Source organism: Peromyscus leucopus, chromosome 7 (assembly GCF_004664715.2).
Source record: "Peromyscus leucopus breed LL Stock chromosome 7, UCI_PerLeu_2.1, whole genome shotgun sequence".
Lineage (NCBI taxonomy): Eukaryota > Metazoa > Chordata > Mammalia > Rodentia > Cricetidae > Peromyscus > Peromyscus leucopus.
Genome location: NC_051069.1, coordinates 93,941,074 through 93,959,776, shown reverse-complemented (window position 1 = coordinate 93,959,776; position 18,703 = coordinate 93,941,074). Strand labels below are relative to the sequence as shown.

Here is an 18,703-nt window from a genome sequence, read left to right as displayed (position 1 = left end):
ATTGGTGAAATTATTAAGGCCACTCCACGTAGTTAAAAGGATATTTATTTAATGGTGTAACTCACAAATTAAGGGATAGGTAGGTCACGGGTTCTGGGGAAGGTGTATTGCAGTCCAGCGGTGTTCTCTGGAGCTCTGCTCAGTCCACCTCCACCATTCAGGGTCCCGGCCCAGAGAGGGTGCTGGCTCATCCAGATCTTGGGTCTTCAGGCGCCTCCCCTCACCCCGCCTCGTAGGCGTGACAGTTGCCAGAGTCTTAATGGGGGTTGGAACTTCCAGATCCAAGCTGGAATGGCTACCCACTACAATCTACTATAATATTAAATAAAACTCATAATAAATGTCTCTTAAATTCTGTAGACCAGGAGAGGGGCGGAGGGAGATGGCTACCAGGATGGGATATGAGGAAACTCAAGCTGGGACTGGAGAGATGGCTTAGTGGTTAAGAGTGTTTGCTGCTGTTACAGAGGACCCAGGTTTGGTTCCCAGTGCCAACCTGCAGGCAAAAACTCACACATATAAAACAAAAATAAGCAAATACTTTTAAAGAGTAAAGTTAAGCAAAGGAAAAGGTTAAGAGAAAGAGAAATCATAGGAGAATGTAAATGACAAAGGAACATAAAATCATTTGCAAAAATGCAGGACAAAAGAGAGGTGGGATCCCAAATGCCACAATAAAAGTGTCTCTTACAAACCATTCCTCTTTCTCCCTGGGGGACCCTGGGAAAAACGTACCTACTACCACAATTAAAAATATAATTTTTCATTTGCTCCTGAGCCACCACTACAAACAGTTGAAACAAATATTGTCATAATACTGCATTAACATCAACCCATATCTGTGGCTGGAAAACATGACATACAAAACACATACCCAGTCTTTTCTCAGATCATCAAAGGGCAAACTTTGATTTACTAGTATTATAATTTTAAATCATTCTAAATAAAACAAAGCCAATTCAGAAACACACATGAATCAAACCTGTTACAAATACCACCCAAGTCAAGAAATAGAACTTTGCCAGCCCCAGAGGTCCCATCTCTGGCTAACTTGTACTACAATGTATTTTGGGAAGTCAGATTGCCTGTAAATAAGTGCAGGCCTTGCTGCTTTGATGGGATGTTGTTACCTTGTACAAGTTATTGGACTTCATTGGGCTTTAGTGTCCTGATCTGTACAATGGGAGAGAAATAGTTCCTCATCATAGAAGAATAGACAGAGTGATCAGCTTAAAGCATTCAAATAATGCCCAATCAGATATGAATTATTAGATCAAATCATGCATCAGATCTTAATTGCATACTTAATACTTAGTAATTTAACCATTATTATAAAAATTACTTAGTTATCTTGCTTTTTAAAATGTTCTGCCTAAAGTCTTTAATGTTAAAGTGAGCTGTTACAGTTGCAATATTTTAAAAAAAATCCTTTCTTCTTTCTCAGTGCAGATAATAAATATAAGGGGGGCAGGGATTGTACTCTCTGGGGTGTGTATCTGCCATATGTTAGATGACTAATTGTGATTGATTTTAAATCTGTTGTGGCAAAATGCTAAGACATTTCACATGTGTGGTATTTTGTCTCTCAGAGTTTTGTTGTCTTATTCCCATTTTCAGGTGAAGAAGCTGAGTCCCTAAGAGAAAAATAGCTCACCCACAGTGACAGATAGGGAGGGATCAGTGCTGTGATTTTGAGTCAGAGTGGTCACAGTTGGAGGCCAATGCCTTTTCCTACTCTGCAAGGCAGATTAACATGGTCTGACAGAGATGGAAGTAGGGGTTAGAGCAGGGTGAACTATGATAGGGACAGATAATCACAGCTGCATTTTAATCTAGCATTAGTTTGATATGGTTTCCCTTTCTCCAGAGGTGGTGGGTGTGGCTGTGCTGGGCCCTCCCATTCTTGTGGGATCCTTGTGTCAGCCAAACACAAGCCGCACTCTGAGTTCAGTGCTGGTACCCCGTCACCGTTCACCTTGTGATGTGATGAAGCTTGCAGCCATCTCTGGAATTGCCTCTTTTCTTCCTGGCTTTGCCCTTGAGCCCTGAACATGCTAGGGTCTAAACACACCCATGGACTCTGGGTGCATAACCAGATCCAAGCAGATTCCTCTTTCATATTTTGATGGAGGAAGTGCTTTCTGAAAGAAAACGAGCCGCAGGCTTCATTGAGAAGTTCTTTGAGCCAACCTTCTTGCTCTTTAAGCAGCAATGCTTCCAAAGCAGTTTTACGAAACACCTAATTACTGTTGATTCTCTACAGTGCTAAGCAAGGCATCAGTAATGCCTTTATCACAAGCCGTTATAGTGCTGATGGCGCTCTGTGAGGTCTGTGGTCACCAAATTGGAACCATCTTCTCAGATCTCAGGAGAGTGGAGTTTACAGCTGCTATCACAACAGGTTCTCTAACGCAGCTGCGAGACCTGTTGCTGAGCAGTAGGCCATGTGCTCTCACAGACATGCCTGAGGGCTGCAGGCTGGTGCACGTTGTCGTTAATTCTGAATGTCCCTTACTGCCTGGACTGTCATTCCCTCTCCAAGACTAATAAACGACCCCAGACACTGGTAAAACCACAGCTCTCTCAGGAAAGACCCACAGCTCTCTCAGGAAAGGCTCTCACTGAAGCTTCCCTTAAAAGGTTCCTCAGGCCCCTGGTGTTCTCTTCCTGAAATAAGGAGTGGCAGAGGCCTGCTTTTCCAAGCTAATATGGAAGTTCTCCAGACTTTGGAGGTTTTTGACATTCTCTCAGCACACAATGACGCTAGGAAAAGCAGATGTGCTGTTGTGCTTAGATGCAGAGTGGTAAAGCCTGAGGTTCCTCTGAGGACGCTGGGGTCAAGCCATCCTGAGGGTTGCTGTCATAAGTTCCTGCTGTAGGGAGAGCCAGTGGTTTAATCAGCTGGTGGTTCCCAGGATTTTCCTTTTATGGTCAGTACTTTATATTCTGGGCTAGTGCAGGTCTTCCGGGAGAGATGGTAGGGCAGGGTGAGAAATGCAAGGGTAATCCCTGTGGAGCAGGTGGGAAGATCCTCAGGTTATGGGACACCGCTGAGGAAAGAAGAAATAAAAGCGGGAAAGAGGGTGGGAGGGAGGAAGAGAGGGAGGGAGAGAAAGAAGCATGGGTTGACTGTACAGTTTTGGAAAAGCCTTGGCCAGGCAGGTAGGCCATACAGGACAAGGGCTGCTGTTGGCAGGGTAGCAAGGGTCTCGTGTTGGGCAGGAATGGCCTGGCTCTAGCACCCCCTCTGAGCCCTCATTGGCTGGAAGCGCCTGGTTAGAATTCCACATCCTTTGATCCCTTTGATGAATCCCAGGCTTTCTGTGACCAGGGAGTAAGTAAGCTCACCACACTCACAGATGAATGATTTCATTCTTAGGACTAGTTTCATACGAGGAAACTGAGGCTTGATGGGTGACAGCTAAATGTCCTCTGCACAGCTGTGGTCATCCCTATCCCACCACTTGGGTAGAGGGAACAGGGGAAGGGCAACCAAGACCCACTTTACTATATAGACTTACTGAACTATATACAAGGCTAGCCTTCTGCTAATTCTAGAGGAAATGCAGAATTGTGAAAAGTAAATAAGCCCTAACTCTCTCCTGCTAAGGGATGCAAGATTATTTACTGGTGTGCTTTTATAATAGAAGATGCTAGAACCTTTGAGCCCCAACAGGGACACTGCTTTACTGTCTATTTTAAAATCATTCCAATAATGGCCTCATTTAGTAAAGTGCATACATAGGAGGCAACACTTTCTGTCCTGCATTGACCTTAGAAGTCACTGTCATTTCTAAGTGGCCTTTCCCGAGATTGCAGGTAGTTGAGGTATTTCTTCCCCCGTAGCTGCCCCAGTGTGCCACAGGCCGTTAAGCAGCCATACCCACCAAGATGTAATGTACACTTCCAGCAGGTGTGCCGCTCCTGCAGGGTGACTAGCCTCCATAGCCTCAGTGAGCGCTGTTCAGGGGAGTGACTTTGATGCCCCAGTTTCCACTCCTGCCTTGTTCTAGCCTCCATGTCATGGTTCTTCTCCTTTCTCATCCCTTGTTCCTCATCCAACACGAAGTACACCTCACCGCTGGCCACTCTGCGATCCCCAGACCTCACTGTGAGAGAGTGGAAATGGGAGGGGAAGGAGATGCTTGGGACCTGAAGACAGCAGCAAAGTGCATGAAAACGGATAGTGATGGGAGGACTTCAGACCGTGGCTCAGAGACAGGACCAAGTTGCTGCATGCTCTGCGGAGTTTAAATGAGAATTCATCTCAGCTGGACTTGAGACTATCCATCTGCCATAAATAAACGTGTATCACAAGGACTTCCTTTGGGGAGTTGGGAAGCCTTTCGCCTTTTGTCCCAATAACCTCCCTTAAGTCGACTATTGGGACTATATGGGCATGTGTTGGGTAAAGAGACTAAGCCATTTAAAGAGCAGGCAGAGGGGCTGACTTGGAGGACCTTCCATACTACTGAACCTCCAGGAATTGGGTGCAGCAGGGAGAGTCAGGTCTCAGCGGCTCCTAGAGAACCTGTCACTCTGTCTTGGGTAGATGTGATGCCATCAGTCCCTCAGCCCCGCTTCATTGTTCCTCCTCATTTTTTACATCTCCAAAATGCAATTCAAAATGTCTCACGAGTTCTGTGCCTATATATTGTGAAGGTCTTTGGACCTCCACAGTAACCCATAAGCCATGACTTGCAGGGACCCAGGGCATTAATAGGGGATGCCTGCACCTAGAGAGCTTTAATAATGCAGAGTAAATAAGGCATTTAGCCTGAATGTGGACACAGTGACAGCCACATGTCAGCATTTCTGAGTTCAGAAGAGGTATTTAGTGTTATGGGAGCCAGGAGGGCTGGTTTGCAGTTTGAGTTTCGAAGATGTGGCTCTGTATACCTGTCACTACATACATTAGGGCAGAAGGCAACCTCAGCAGTGAGCTGGGAGCTGTGATCTCAGCCTCCTAATTCCACAGCAGCCCCACAAAAGTGCCAACAGCTCTGTCCTCTCGCTCTGGGTAGCAGCATCCTCTGCCTTCCCATGAGTTATGAATATGTTTGAGCAAGGGCCTGGCTGCTGGGGAGACCCAACCAAGGTGCAAAAGGCACATCTGAGTGTGCAGAAAGAAGAAGCCACCAGGTCATTTAAGTTTCTGTGACTTGGGGCTATTGTGGCTATGTTTTGCAGAATGGTAGACAATTGCTTAGTAATCCAACTGACTGACAGAAAAGAAAATATGTGGGTTATTAATTGTGCATCCATCTACATATCACAGAGTCAGTGGCATCAGTCCAGGATAATGGTAGAGAGAGAGCCATCAGACACAGACCCACCTTGTGTGCGTTTCAGTCGCATGTGTTTGAATCCTGTCTGTGATGCATTGTGCCTCGATGGCTCCTCCAGTCATCTTTTCTGTCCTCCTAGGAGCCTGGACTCCTGCACTCAGTCATAGAGCGAAAAATAGAGGTCAGAGTCCTAGGGCCTCTCAGACATCCTGAAATCAGCCTGTTTGAAAGTTAGCTTCTCACCCCATCTGTAGCTCCTCCTGAGTTAAACTTCACTCACCTTCCACTCACGTTCACATCCAGCACATCAGCAAAATCTATTGGCTTTTCTTTCATGGCACATCATGTGATCACAGCTTAGTATTTCTGCCCTTGTAACCTAAGCCACCAGAAAATCAGCTAGAGAGTTTCTTCAGAAGAGCTTACAGCTGTTCTGTCTGTCTGTCTGCCTCTGCCTCTCTCTCTCTCTCTCTCTCTCTCTCTCTCTCTCTCTCTCTCTCTCTCTCCTTGCATCTTACTCAAAGTCTGTACACAGGCCCTCCTTCACCTCCTCCACCCTCATCACCATCACCTCACTGAGGTCCCCCATTTCTTCTCCTTGAGGCCCCCTCACTATGAAAATTCAATCACATGAAGCATAAATCTATTTAGTCTTAACAATAAAAACCCAGAGTCAGATATTGAGGGTGAAAGCTGAAAGATCAGAGAAGCAGAGTAGCAGCCACTAGAAACTTATTACCTCTATGAGTCCTCAGACCAAATGGGGGTGAAGTTCTGTCTCCACCCACTTTATATTCCTGTCTCCACCTCCTGATTGTGCTGGGATTAAAGGCATGCACCACCACTGCCCAGCTCTGTTTCTCTTTTAGACTGGTTCAATCTCCTATAGCCCAGGGTGGCCTTGAACTCCTGATCTTCCTGCTTCCTCCTCCCAAGTGCTGGGATTAAAGGTGTGTGCCACCACTACCTGGCCTCTGTGGTTAACTAGTGGCTGGCTCCACCCTCTGATCTCCAGACAAACTTTGTCAGAACACAAACAGAATATCACACAACAATCCCACTTGCCTCCTTCTTGTTTCTGGAGAACAACAGACATGGTCTGTCTTTAGAAGCCTGGGATGTCCTTCCCACAAGATGCGCAAGTGACATTATGCCTATCTGTCTTTGGGTCTTTGCTATGTGTCATCATACTGCAGAGGACTTTGCTACATTAAATAAAATACACCCTCCTAGCATTCACTCTTCTACATTCCTGCTTTATTCTTCTCTGCAGTCTTTTCAACATCCGAGTTATTATTATTGGCTAGTTCCTTTACTCAAGGTCTGTGTCCATACTAGAAGGAAATAGAAGGTGGTAAGCATTACACTCACAGCACCTTTTAATAATATTTTGCCACAGAGTAAATTCATAGTAGATATTGGGAAATATATGCATGAATGAGCAAATAAATGAATGAATACCTGCAGGGTAGAATCTAGTTGTGCAGGCAGCCAGGAAGGCGACACACAAACACATAAATAAGTGAAACAAAGGAGCGTAACTTGTAGGGAAAATGGGTATTGAGTGTTGTGCGGAGGGCTGCTAAGAGGAGTCAAGGAGAACTTTCAGGAGATGGAAATGTACCTGCCCCTTGAAATGAGGAAAGGGAGTGGGTACGTATACCAGAGAGAGCAACCCCTATATCAGAAGTCACAGGTGATGAGGAGGCTGTAGCTGTACCACAAGGGGCTCCTGAACTCCAGAAGAGAGTGGACTCTAAGTGAGAGGCTAATTCAGTGAAGAGTAACTGAGCCTGAGTGTACCTTAGGGTTAGAGCATGTGCCTAGTGTGAGCAAGACCCTGTGTTTGAGTCCCACCATTACAAAAAGGGGGCTGTGGTGGGTAAAAAAAAAAAAAAGGAAGGGAAGGGAAGGGGGAAAGGAGAGGCAGGGAGGAGGAGGAGAGAGAGAGAAATCTGTGGTGACAGAAATCATGACAGTGGTGTGGGGGTAGCTGGAAGACACCAAGAGGACTGTGTGGGGTGAGAGCATCTTCACTTGGGTTGATTGGTGTCTGTGCAGGCACATCCATTCTTCAGAAGTCATTATTGCACACTTGAGATCCAGACGCCTCCATCTCCACTGAGCTTGTCTCACTGAAGGCAGCGCTGAGTCAACACTGCCCTTAAGAGGGGACCTAGAACTGGGGCTGATTGCAGTATTCATAATTGTGAGCCACATCTATCCTCTGCCGCCTCCTTGCTGCAGCTGGCCAGTCAGAATGTTGCAGAGTTGGGCAGACATGGTCTCTCTGGAAGAGGTGGGTCCAGAATGGCCTTGGCTTAGTAGGAAAGAGGATATGGGTTAGTTTTCCCAGATGGGTGGCATGGACTCTGAGCAGACAGTAACAGGTAAAAGAAACAAGTTCGTCACACTCCACATACCCACTGACATCAAGGACCAGTGAGTATGACAACATGCTGGGGTCCCCAAAGATGGAGCCATTATGGAGGGTATATCTGTTTTGTGCATAGATCTACAGAGCTGAGCTTGCTTGGTGTTGTTCAACAGATGGAGAACATGGTGCCATGCCTGGTGTCGTACAACAAAGGCATCTACACATCCCTTTGAGCAGCTTTCAGCCACTGGAATATATAAGACCCTTCTGTAACTGGGAAGCTGTGTGTGTGTGTGTGTGTGTGCGTGTGCGCGCGCGCGTGCATGCACACACACACACACACACACACACAGCTACAAGCTATCAACCTCCTCTGGATTGATATGCCTTTGGGAGTTGACATAGCCCACCAGCCATGAGTATAGAGGATGCTGCATGTAGACAGATGGTTGCATTTTCACTGTCTCCAGGTAAAGGATCAGTGAGCACAATAACCCTCTAGGAGGCTCTTAAGAGCATCTAAAGATAGATACACAACCTCCAAGGGACTGTTGAAGTCTGCCCAAGAAACCCTCATCCTAAACTAAATTCTTATGGCAGCTGGGTTCTGTTGATTCATTCACTCAAATAATCCCCCTTTTGTTGTTGTTTATTTTTGCTCTTTTATGGGGGGGCCTACCACCCAGATGCCAAATAACTTTACACACAGAGGTCTATTATTACTTAATGAATGTTCAGCCTTACCTTGGCTTAGTTTCTAACATTATCGTGTCTACCTTTTGCCTCTGCGCTTTTCTCATTCTCTTATCTGTGGCTTGATGTGTAGCTGGGTGGCTGGGCCCTGGAGTTCTCTTTCTCTGGCTCCTAGCTCTCTCCTCTCAGGTTTCTCCTTCTATATGTTCTCTCTGCCTGCCAGCCCTGCCTATCCTTTCTCCTGCCTTGCTATTGGCCATTCAGATCTTTATTAGACCATCAGGTGTTTTAGACAGGCACAGTAATACAGCTTCACAGAGTTAAACAAAAGCAACACACCTTAAAATAATATTCCCCAACACCCTTTAGTTGGCCCAAGATACAATATTGTATATAGTTATCATTTTACAGAAAGCAATGCCTGGATCTCTCCCTTCTTCACCCATATATTCAGCTTCAACAAGAAAATGATTGTTTATACTTACATAATTTTAAAATAAAGTTTCTTCCCTTAGTTTATCATTTCTGACTCTTAAGTGTCAAACTTGCTCAATGTTCCTCTTAGCCACATGCACTTTAGCCAGCCTGCAGGTGAGTTTTCCTTGCATTCCAGAGGAGGAAGTTCTTTAGGGAAGATGGAAAAGATGGAAACATCCTCGGCTCACACCCACTTTCCTTTGTTGCCTCTGCATCTTCATCCACACACTGACCACAGCATGGACAGACAAACCTTTGGGCCCTAGGTTCTCCTACAGTGGAGTCATACTGCTTTGTTCTATGCTAGGTGTGGCAAAGCCTCTTTGCCTTCACTACTTCACCTTTTCCACTGAGGTTCATTGTAGCTTGAATGGATCAAGCATGAATGGAGTCTCTTGGGTAAACAACAGCTTGGGAGGCAGACTGCCTTGGAATGACATTTCTTCAGTTGCCATTATCCATCCCACCAGTTTGAGCAGAAATCTCGGCTGGGTTCTCTTCTAGATGTCGCAGTGATGATTATGCACTCAGCAGTCATCTTTGAACCTTTTAGCAAACACATATTCTAGTCTACGTATACCAGGTATGGACCTATGGGTTTTATAAATGCTACTATATCTGAGTCTTCTCTCAACCTATTTTACAGGTAGGGGAATGGAGGCTTGATACATTAATCAATTTGCTCAAAACACAAGACTGAGAATGGCAAGGTGGGATTTAATTTCAAGCAGGCTGGCTTCAAAGTCCATGTCCTCTCTAGTCTTGATGCTATTTGTCTGAATCCCAGCTTTGTGCCAATGCTCACCTTTTTCTTGTAGTTTGGAGGAAACTCAATTTATTCTATGCAGTCTAGCTCTCATATTCTACCTCCCAGGGGTTGGTTTATGAACAATATCCAGTTCAGCCCAGAAAATGACAGGATATGGTTTCTTGAGAAAGAAGGGGCTGTGGGAATGCTTGAAAGATAATGTAAAAATGTCTACTCAAGCTTAGTGCATGTATTGCTGGTTACACATAGCTAGAAGTGTCCACTATGACCTAGAAACTAAATAAAGCTATATATTCTAGAAGGAATATTGATATTGCAATATTATTCCATGATTGTTAGATCATCATTTCAAGACAGCATCCTGTCCATGTTCAACTGTAAATTTGACTAAAACAATACTTGAAATATGTACAAATGGCCATATTTGGGGCTTACCTCTAAATAGTGGGCTTATCCCTGTACCCTCAGCACTCTGAAGGTCTGTCTGAGTAGTAGACAGCCTGGGCTATAGAGTGAGACCCTGCTTCAAACAAGAAAGCCAAGAATGAACAGAACAAAAGATGGAATGTATGATGTCAGGTAGTTCTCGGGAAACACTGTGTTAGGTTTGGTGGTTGCATTTTAATTCCCGTGTGTGCTTTTTGGCATCTGCATGTGAATATTCTGAGGAATCTGGCCCATTATGTCTGTTGGAGGGTTATATTCAAACAGTAATGCTCATAGAAAAATATTTCTGGGTTAGAAACTGCTTTTTGCCTCAGCGAGACTGCCCTATTGAAGAGGAGTTTGTGCTCTTCAGAAATCTGAGTTCTCTAGTTGTATCAATAAGAAGCTGATGAGGAAAACGATTGAATTGCTCGGTATTACATGTTTTTAAAATCCTCCAAAAAGAGCTTTTAAAGAATTAACAAAGCATTGATTCAAAGCTAGTGTTCAGTCTGAACTTTTCCTTTACAGTGTGTACAGGTTTTCACAATGCCATAGTGACTGACCCAGAAAACTTCAAGGGAAATGTGGTCGGTTTTATTGAATTTTGTCGTCTTTTAATTTGCCACATGCCTCTAACACCACATTTTACAAAACCAGGTTTTTCAAATATTACTTCAATAGCAGCAGGAACAAGAGCAGGCTTTGCTATCATTTAAAATATATTATAAATTATTTATATATTATAAATTTATATTAGTATAATATACAGTATTATATAGTATATTATGTTAATATTCAGGGTGCCAATGTACATCATATGGTTATAAGCTCCCTACCATATATAAACACTCTCCCTATATATGTGTGTATGTGTATGTTTTAATATGTATATATGAGTATATGTGTTCATGCATGCACACATGTGTATTTGCATATTTGTGTATACAAGTGCAGATGCACTTGGGCCACAGTGCCAATATGGAGGTCAGAGGTAACCTTGGGGGTTGGACCTTGTCTCCCACCTCTTTTGAGACAGGATCTCTCTTTTTGTTGTTTGCTGCTATGCATGGAAGGCTGGCTGGACTGCAAGCTTCCAGGGACTCTCTTGTCTCTTCCTCCCATCTCACTGTTGAAGTACTGGGATTACAGACACACGTTCCTGTGTCCAGTCCCGGGATTACAGACACACACTCCTGTGTCCAGTCCCGGGATTACAGACACACACTCCTGTGTCCAGCCCTGGGATTATAGACACACACTCCTGTGTCCAGCCCTGGGGTTACAGACACACACTCCTGTGTCCTGTGTCCAGCCTTACATCGATTCTGGGAGTTTGAAATCAGGCTCTCACACTGTGTGACTAACTCTTTACCTAGTTGGCCATCTCCCCAACCCCAAGCACATTCATGCACATATGTCACACACACCCCATACCCCCCCACAGTATTTTAAAAGTAAAGCTTAGCAAATAGAATCTTGTTCTTGTAGACACAAGAGATGGTAAAATGCCTAAGTCTTGATCATTAAAAAACATTTTTTAGGATCCATATTAGATTCCTTATGAATATAACTTTGAATTGTTAAATACACTGAAATTATATTTAATGAAGAAGAAAAGAAATATTTGAATGTTAATTTTATGTGTCAACTTGACTGAACTGCAGGGTGCCCAGATAGTTGGTCAAATATTAGTGTGGGTGTTTCTAAAGAGGTATTTTGGGTGAGATTAACATTTAATTGAGCAGTCTGAATAATCCTGTTGCCCTCTCTAGTTATGAGTGGACCTTAAACAATTAGCTAAAAGCTTAAATAGAACAAAGGCAGACTTTTCTTGAGTAGTAAAGAATATATTTTGCCCTTAAATTACAATTTTTTCTGCCTTTATACTCAAACTACACAAAAGTTTCCTATGTCTCTAATTTTGCAGACTCATCTTACAGACCTCGGGACTCACTATAGTCACATAAAACTTTCTCTCTGTCTCCCCCCCCATTCTCAATAATACAATCCAATAGCTTATACAACTCATAGAAATCTGTCTACTGATTTTAACTGGGAATTCTACAAGGTACAAGGTAAGCTCTGTTAATATATTTGTCCATGAGAGAATTTCTCAGTGTTCCCAGGACTTCACATGGTAGTCTAGGTTCCTAGTTACATTTGGAAGTGTTGAGTAAATTTGATCTTCCTTTTCCAAAAGTAGTCTTCACTGTTGCTATAACCCATTGTAGCCATGGAAGTGTAAGCTCTCATGTTCCGTCATGAGACTATGTACCAAGATGACTCCACAAACAGATGTGATGTAACATGGTCACCCCAAATGGCTTTGATAGAACCGTTGTCATGAACTGTCAGGGAAGCCTTGTTCTCCCGAGAGACACTTCTCTCTTCCAAAGCCAGCCTTCACATGTTGAGGTTTACATGAGAGCTTTACACTTCCATGGCTACTGTGGGTTATAGTGACTGTGGGCCATGCAACTGTAGGGGGGCAGATCAAACCTTCTGTGGAGTATGAGTAGTAGATACAGAAAATCTGTGCATTTGATTTTGAATTTGGATGCATGGGACAGTTTTTCAGAGCTGAGCTTTGGGGATGTTCTTCATGCCTCGAAGGCACTTCCTGTTTATGGAGAGGTCAGTGGCTCTGGAAATGTGGGCTTGAAGAGCATATACATTCATTTAAAAAGGAGTCACTTTTGCCATTTCCTGAGCATTAGAAAATCTGTCTTTTGCCGGGCGGTGGTGGCGCACGCCTTTAATCCCAGCACTCGGGAGGCAGAGGCAGGCGAATCTCTGTGAGTTCGAGGCCAGCCTGGGCTACCAAGTGAGTTCCAGGAAAGGCGCAAAGCTACACAAGAGAAACCCTGTCTCGAAAAACCAAAAAAAAAAAAAAAAAAGAAAGAAAGAAAGAAAATCTGTCTTTTAAGTACTTGGCCTACATGATTAAAGGCTAGTGGCAGTAGCCTTTGTCATCTACTGAGATGCAGTTGTCCCAGGCCACTTAAATCCACCAAAAGTCAATAAACTGTGAAGCAGTAAGGACATGTAAACATCTTTGTCCACAGCCAATCTCCACATTGCATAAGCCTAACAGATATTGTCTGTGGCCATGTCTCTGCTTGTGTGCCCATAGGGCACAGAACAACAGGAAACACCTGCAGGAAGCCTTGGCATGCACTTCCATGTACTTCTCCCAGAACCAGTTATGTTCAAATACGTGGTAATTTCTAGAATCTTAGGAATGAGCTGTTTGCCCTTCCCTAATTTTTATTTATTATAAAAATGTAGGTGCTGATTTTGTGAATTGTCTATTTTTCAAAATAGAGAAAGTTTGACTTAGCTATAAAATTACACTTGGAAGGACTATTTCTTCAAAATAGAGGAAGTTTGACTTAACTATAAAAATTACACTTGGAAAGACTTTCTTTTTTCTATTCAACAGAGTCTTTAAAATTTGAGATGACGATGCTGAAGTGTAGCCCTTCACAGTTGATGGCTTATGACGGGGATGGGAAAGGACTCGGTTTTCTTTAAGGGGATAGACACTGGGAGTTTGACCGTGCTCCATTGAGTGCATGGGCAACACAAATTGGACTTGGCATATTTTTCTTTTTGGGGGGGGGCACAAGAGTGGGAGGATAGGCCTGGGAAGAATGGGAGGCAAATGTGATCAGGGTGCATTGTATGAAATTCCCAAATAATAAAAGTATAATGTTGGGGGAAAACAAGTACACTTGGAATCTATTGCAAGCCTTTTCTTGAGGTAGACTAGGCAATGTCAATTCCCTCCTTCTAAGGTCTCAATGACAAACCAAAGTTCAGTTCCATCATAGCTAGCTGCTCCTTGGGAGCCATAAGTGTATTGAGCTTACTTATAGAGTATGAGTGAGGGGTCCTTTGGGGCAGGCACATGGGTGTCCCTAAAGTACCCACACTCGCAGGTCAGCACCTAGCATAGGTGATGACTTCCTCATGACTGCATAAATGGAGCCCCTTTTCCTCCCCTCATCATCCCCAGCCTATGTACTCTGCCCCCACCTCAAGACCCCAAAGCTACTTCCAATTAGAACAGAATTGCATACAACTGGTTAGGAGAAGTGGTTTGTACAGTTAAATTTTTGTCAAATTGACACAAAATAGTCATTTGGAAAGAGAAGAACTTTATTGAGGGAGTACCTTCACCAGATTGCCTATAGTCAAGTCTGTGGGATTATTATTATTATTATTAATGATTGATGTGGGAAGACCCAGCCCACTGTGGGCAGTGATGCCCTTAGGCAAGTGGTCCAGGGTATATAATAAAGCTGGCTGAGCAGGCCACAGGGAGCAAGCCAATCAGCAAAGTTCTTCAGTAGTTCTGCTTCAGTTCCTGCCTCCAGGTTCCTACCCTAGCTTCAGTGGTGGGCTATGAATGGTAAGCTGATCAAACCCTTTCCCCCCTAAGTTGCTTTTGGTCATGGTGTTTATAACAGCAACAGAAACCTGAATGGGATAGTTAGATCACTCCTGTGAGGATCCCCTGACCCCCCTCGCCCCTGTGAGGGAAGGTCAGCAGTAAAGAAACCCAGCTGTGATGAGCTTTTGCAGGCAGGCACAGACAGACTCCTGAAGAGGGGGGCTGTTTGGCTTGAAAGACGGGGCTGTATTTTTACTGATCCTCAAATTATTTGAGATTTGGCCAGCAGGGGAAAACAACTACATATGTCAACATATAGATAGGTAGATTGAATGAATGAATGGTTGGTCGGTTAATTGATTAATAGACCTCAGCCAGGACAGATTTTGTCCCGTGTGGAGGAAGTTTACAGTGTCTCGTGCTATTTTAGGTCTTTACAATGCAGGTTAGGGAGGGAGATATTATAACAAAATCTTACTGACTTTTTTTGGTTTGAGGGCACAGGCACTGCTGAACATCATACAGTGTATTAGAATTATCTGGTCCCAAATATCAGTAGTGCTAAGCTTGAGGAATGTCTTTGTGAATACATAGATGGGGGAGTGATAAAGTACACGTAAAAAATTATCGGCACTGGGACAAAAGATACATGGGTGTTTTCACGGAGACTTTGAAACTCTTCTATAAAATCTGAAGTACAATCAGTGGCTGCTGAGATGAGGAAATCGGTCTTCTCCAGGGATGGGCTCCCTGATAGGTTATCTAATCCCAAGTGCCAAGACCTAAACACATGCACATAAGAGCCACATTGAATGGGTTCAATGCGTTGCTATCCAGCACCAGTAGATAGCATATTGAGTGGCGGGGAGCCCTGGTATCTACCTGGAGATAGGTGTCTACCCCGGGCTTGATCTACCTCCTTGTGCATCGCAGAATCCGGAAGAGAAGTGCACCGATGTGCACTTGGTAGTTTTCATGAGCCAGGGGATGTGATAAAGTTTTGGGGATTTAAAAATGTAAAGCACTTGGTCAGTTAACCTCAGTTGTTTAGCATGTCAATGATTCTTTTCTATGTAAAGAAAAAATCACCAAAAATTAGTGTATTAAAGCAATGGTGTATTATTTCTCAAAATGTGTGTGTGTGTGTGTGTGTGTGTGTGTGTGTGTGTGTGTGTGTGTATGAGTGTATACATGTGCTTGTGGAGGCCAGATGTTGACATTGAGTGTCTTCCTCGAACTTTCCACCTTTTTTTTTTTTGAGACAGAATCTCTCCCTGAACCTGGAGCTCACCAGTTCAGCTAGATTAGATGGATGGATGGTAGCCCAGGCATCTTCTCATTTCTGCCTCCACAGCACTGAGATTACAGTTGCACATTGCTGCACCTGCCTTTTCTATGCTGGGACTCTAAACTCAGGTCCCCATATTTATATTGCAAGCACTTTACCTCTGAGAAATCTCTCCAGATTGATTTTGTGGGTCTTCTGTGCTCACTGAATAGTTCTTCTCCATGTGCTCTTCAGGCACCTACATTGTTGCTGCCAGCTGGGAGCTTAACTGGTCCAAGATAGTATGGCTCACAATTCTTGCTGTTGGCTGGGGCCATTGTTTCTTCCCATGACTTCTCATGCTCTGGAGCCTCTGGCCATGAGATCCTCCAACAGGAGAGCATGGTTGCTGGCTTCCTACGGCGTATGGTTTCTCAAGGTCCAGCCCTAAGTTATCCATTGCCACTTCTGTCATGTGCTGTGGGGAAAGCAAGCTCCAGGGCCAATTCAGATCCAGAGGCAGGGGAAGAGACCCCACCTGTCTGGTGTGAGGAACAGTGTGGGAACACAGGCATGGAAGGGGCTGTTACAGCAGTGTTTGTAAAATGGCCTATTCCCCTCACTGTCCATTTTTAGTCAGGAGAACAGAGGTTTTGAGCTGGGAGGCTCCTTGACTGTCAGTTGACTCAGGCTATGGTCTGCATTTTCGGGTCTCCCTCACATATAATTGCTAAGGAGATGGTTTTAGGTATTAACCTTAGGGGTTGATTATGTCCTGAGGTTCTGCCCTCATAAATAGATTACGGCCTTATAAAGTAAACCCAAGGAAAGTTCTATCCCTTTGTGTGAATACACAAGGTGTTATCTGTGAACCAGAAAATAGGAGCACTCTAGCAACCAAATCCAAGTGCCACAATCTTGAATTTTCCTGGCCTACACACACACACACACACACACACACACACACACACACACACACACCACATCAGTCCAAATGGACCACAAAACCCCCGATTTTCCACAGATGCAAAAACTAAGAATTGTTGGTCTGGAGAGATGGCTCAGTGGTTAAGAGCACTGGCTGTTCTTCTGGAGGACCCAGGTCCAGCCCCCACATGATGGCTACAACAATGTGTGACTCCAGTCTTGGGATTCACTGCCCTCAGGCACCAGGCACACATGTGCAGGCAAAACACTCATACATATTTAAAACAAATAAGCTAATCACTGGGAAGTCAATCCCCTGGCTGGGGCCAGTACACCTGGTAGGAACCAGGCTTAGAACCCCAACTCCCTTGGTTGGTATCAGCAGCAGCATATGCAAATAGTGCCCCCTCTAGCAGAGGATGCCTCCCTGGAGAGCCTATGACTCAAGGTTGTCCCCCAAGTGTACAGAAGGAAGGATCTGTGTGGCCTTCTTTGATTTCTGTGCCTGAAACCCACCTCCCTATTCCTGGGCCAGTGAGCAAGGATCTTTGGTATTTGACCTCACTGACCAGCACTAACCAGGCAAGCCCTCCTCATCCCTGCCTTTTCTATACATTCTGAGCATGAGGTGATGCTGAGTTTTACAACATGCACGAAAAGTATCTGCCCACACTCCAGAGAATGTTAGAAGATGAAAGCCTACATGCTGATGGAATGTGTTAGAGTAGCCCACCACACTTTTGTGGCTTTTCCTAGGATCCACAGACAATTGCTGCAAAGGGAAATGTTTGCTTGACTTGAAATGGAGCAGGTGATCCATAAATGATTAATTCCCCTCAATGTAGCCATAAACGTGAAAAAAATTAAGAGGTTCCATTTTCCCAGATTGTTAGATGCTATTTTGAATTATTTGCAGCCTGCTGAGTGGAGAACACATATTTATTTTGCATCAAAGACAATATTTGTTATCTAGTATAGTTCTGAAATCTCCCCAACCCTCATGGGAGATAGCTGGCTTTCCTTGAGGACTGAGGTAAAGGAGGAGGATAATTATTTGATGTATGACTCCTTGAAGGTCACAGATTTCCAAAGATGTAGAACAAAATTCCCTTGATTCCTGCTGTACTATTGATTAATAAAATCTTGGTTTTTATTATTATAGCGTTTAATGTTATATTTGAAGATTTAAATAATATTTGAGTAGTATGGAGAATTTGGAAAGTACAAAATAAAAGATGAAATCAGAGCCCTCATGTACTTGCATTTTGGTTGAAACCACTTGTAAGGTTTGGGGATAAGCTCAGTGTGGGGCACTTGCCTCACACCCCCAAAACCAAACACACTAAGACCCACTGCTAACAGTGTTAGCATCCATTCTTCCCATCAGAGAGAACAAGCAGGTAATTTACAGACTAGTGTCCGTACATTTACACAGATACAAAGGCAGAGGTGTATATATAGACACTAATGGCTTTCTTTAGAAAATAAAGCCACCTTTTAAAATAACTTTGCAAATGATTCTATGTATGTGCTGTGTCTAAATGTAGTGTAAACATGTTTCTGTCATTAAACATTCTTCTTGCATTGACAGGACAGTGATATTGAAGCCCTGGTTGGGTGTTTGGAAAACGTCCTGGGTTGTACCTCTCAAGGTAAGTCAGCTTCTTCAGATTCCAAACTGTAGTGATCTTTCTGCTTCTGCTAGCATAGCCAAGGAGTGGAAAACTGTGGAGGAACCTTTCTGCATTTTACAGAGGAGGAGGCTGAGGCCAATAGAGACCATAACAGCTAGGACACTCGAGGAAGAACCCTTTGTTATTATTATAAGTGACTTCCAGTCTCCAAGGATGAAGTCAATGACATTTGGTAGTCCTTTATGATCAAAATGGTAGCCTGGCAGTGCATAATAGGTTTAGAGTCCCTGGAAAAGGAATCTCCCTGTCCAGCTGAACCTACCAAAGCAGATTACACTCAGTGAAGCTGAAAGTCCTGTCACTCTGAAGGTCAGTCAGTTATTGGAAGAGATTTGGTCTGAAAAACAAAGCTGAAATGTCTTTAGCGTTGTCAGTCTCAAGTAAAT

The 18,703-nt window shown here is 43.9% G+C and overlaps 1 protein-coding gene across 3 annotated transcripts in view; it reads left to right on the top strand.

Moving 5' to 3' along the window:
* Nek11 (NIMA related kinase 11) overlaps nucleotides 1-18,703 on the top strand; it is a 221,000-nt gene that overhangs the window by 146,458 nt on the left and 55,839 nt on the right. For all 3 annotated transcript variants that reach the window (XM_037207892.1, XM_028869889.2, XM_037207893.1), the window contains one exon: nucleotides 18,215-18,275. In XM_037207892.1, coding sequence (XP_037063787.1) covers nucleotides 18,215-18,275 — 61 coding nt within the window. The remainder of the gene's footprint in view (nucleotides 1-18,214; nucleotides 18,276-18,703) is intronic.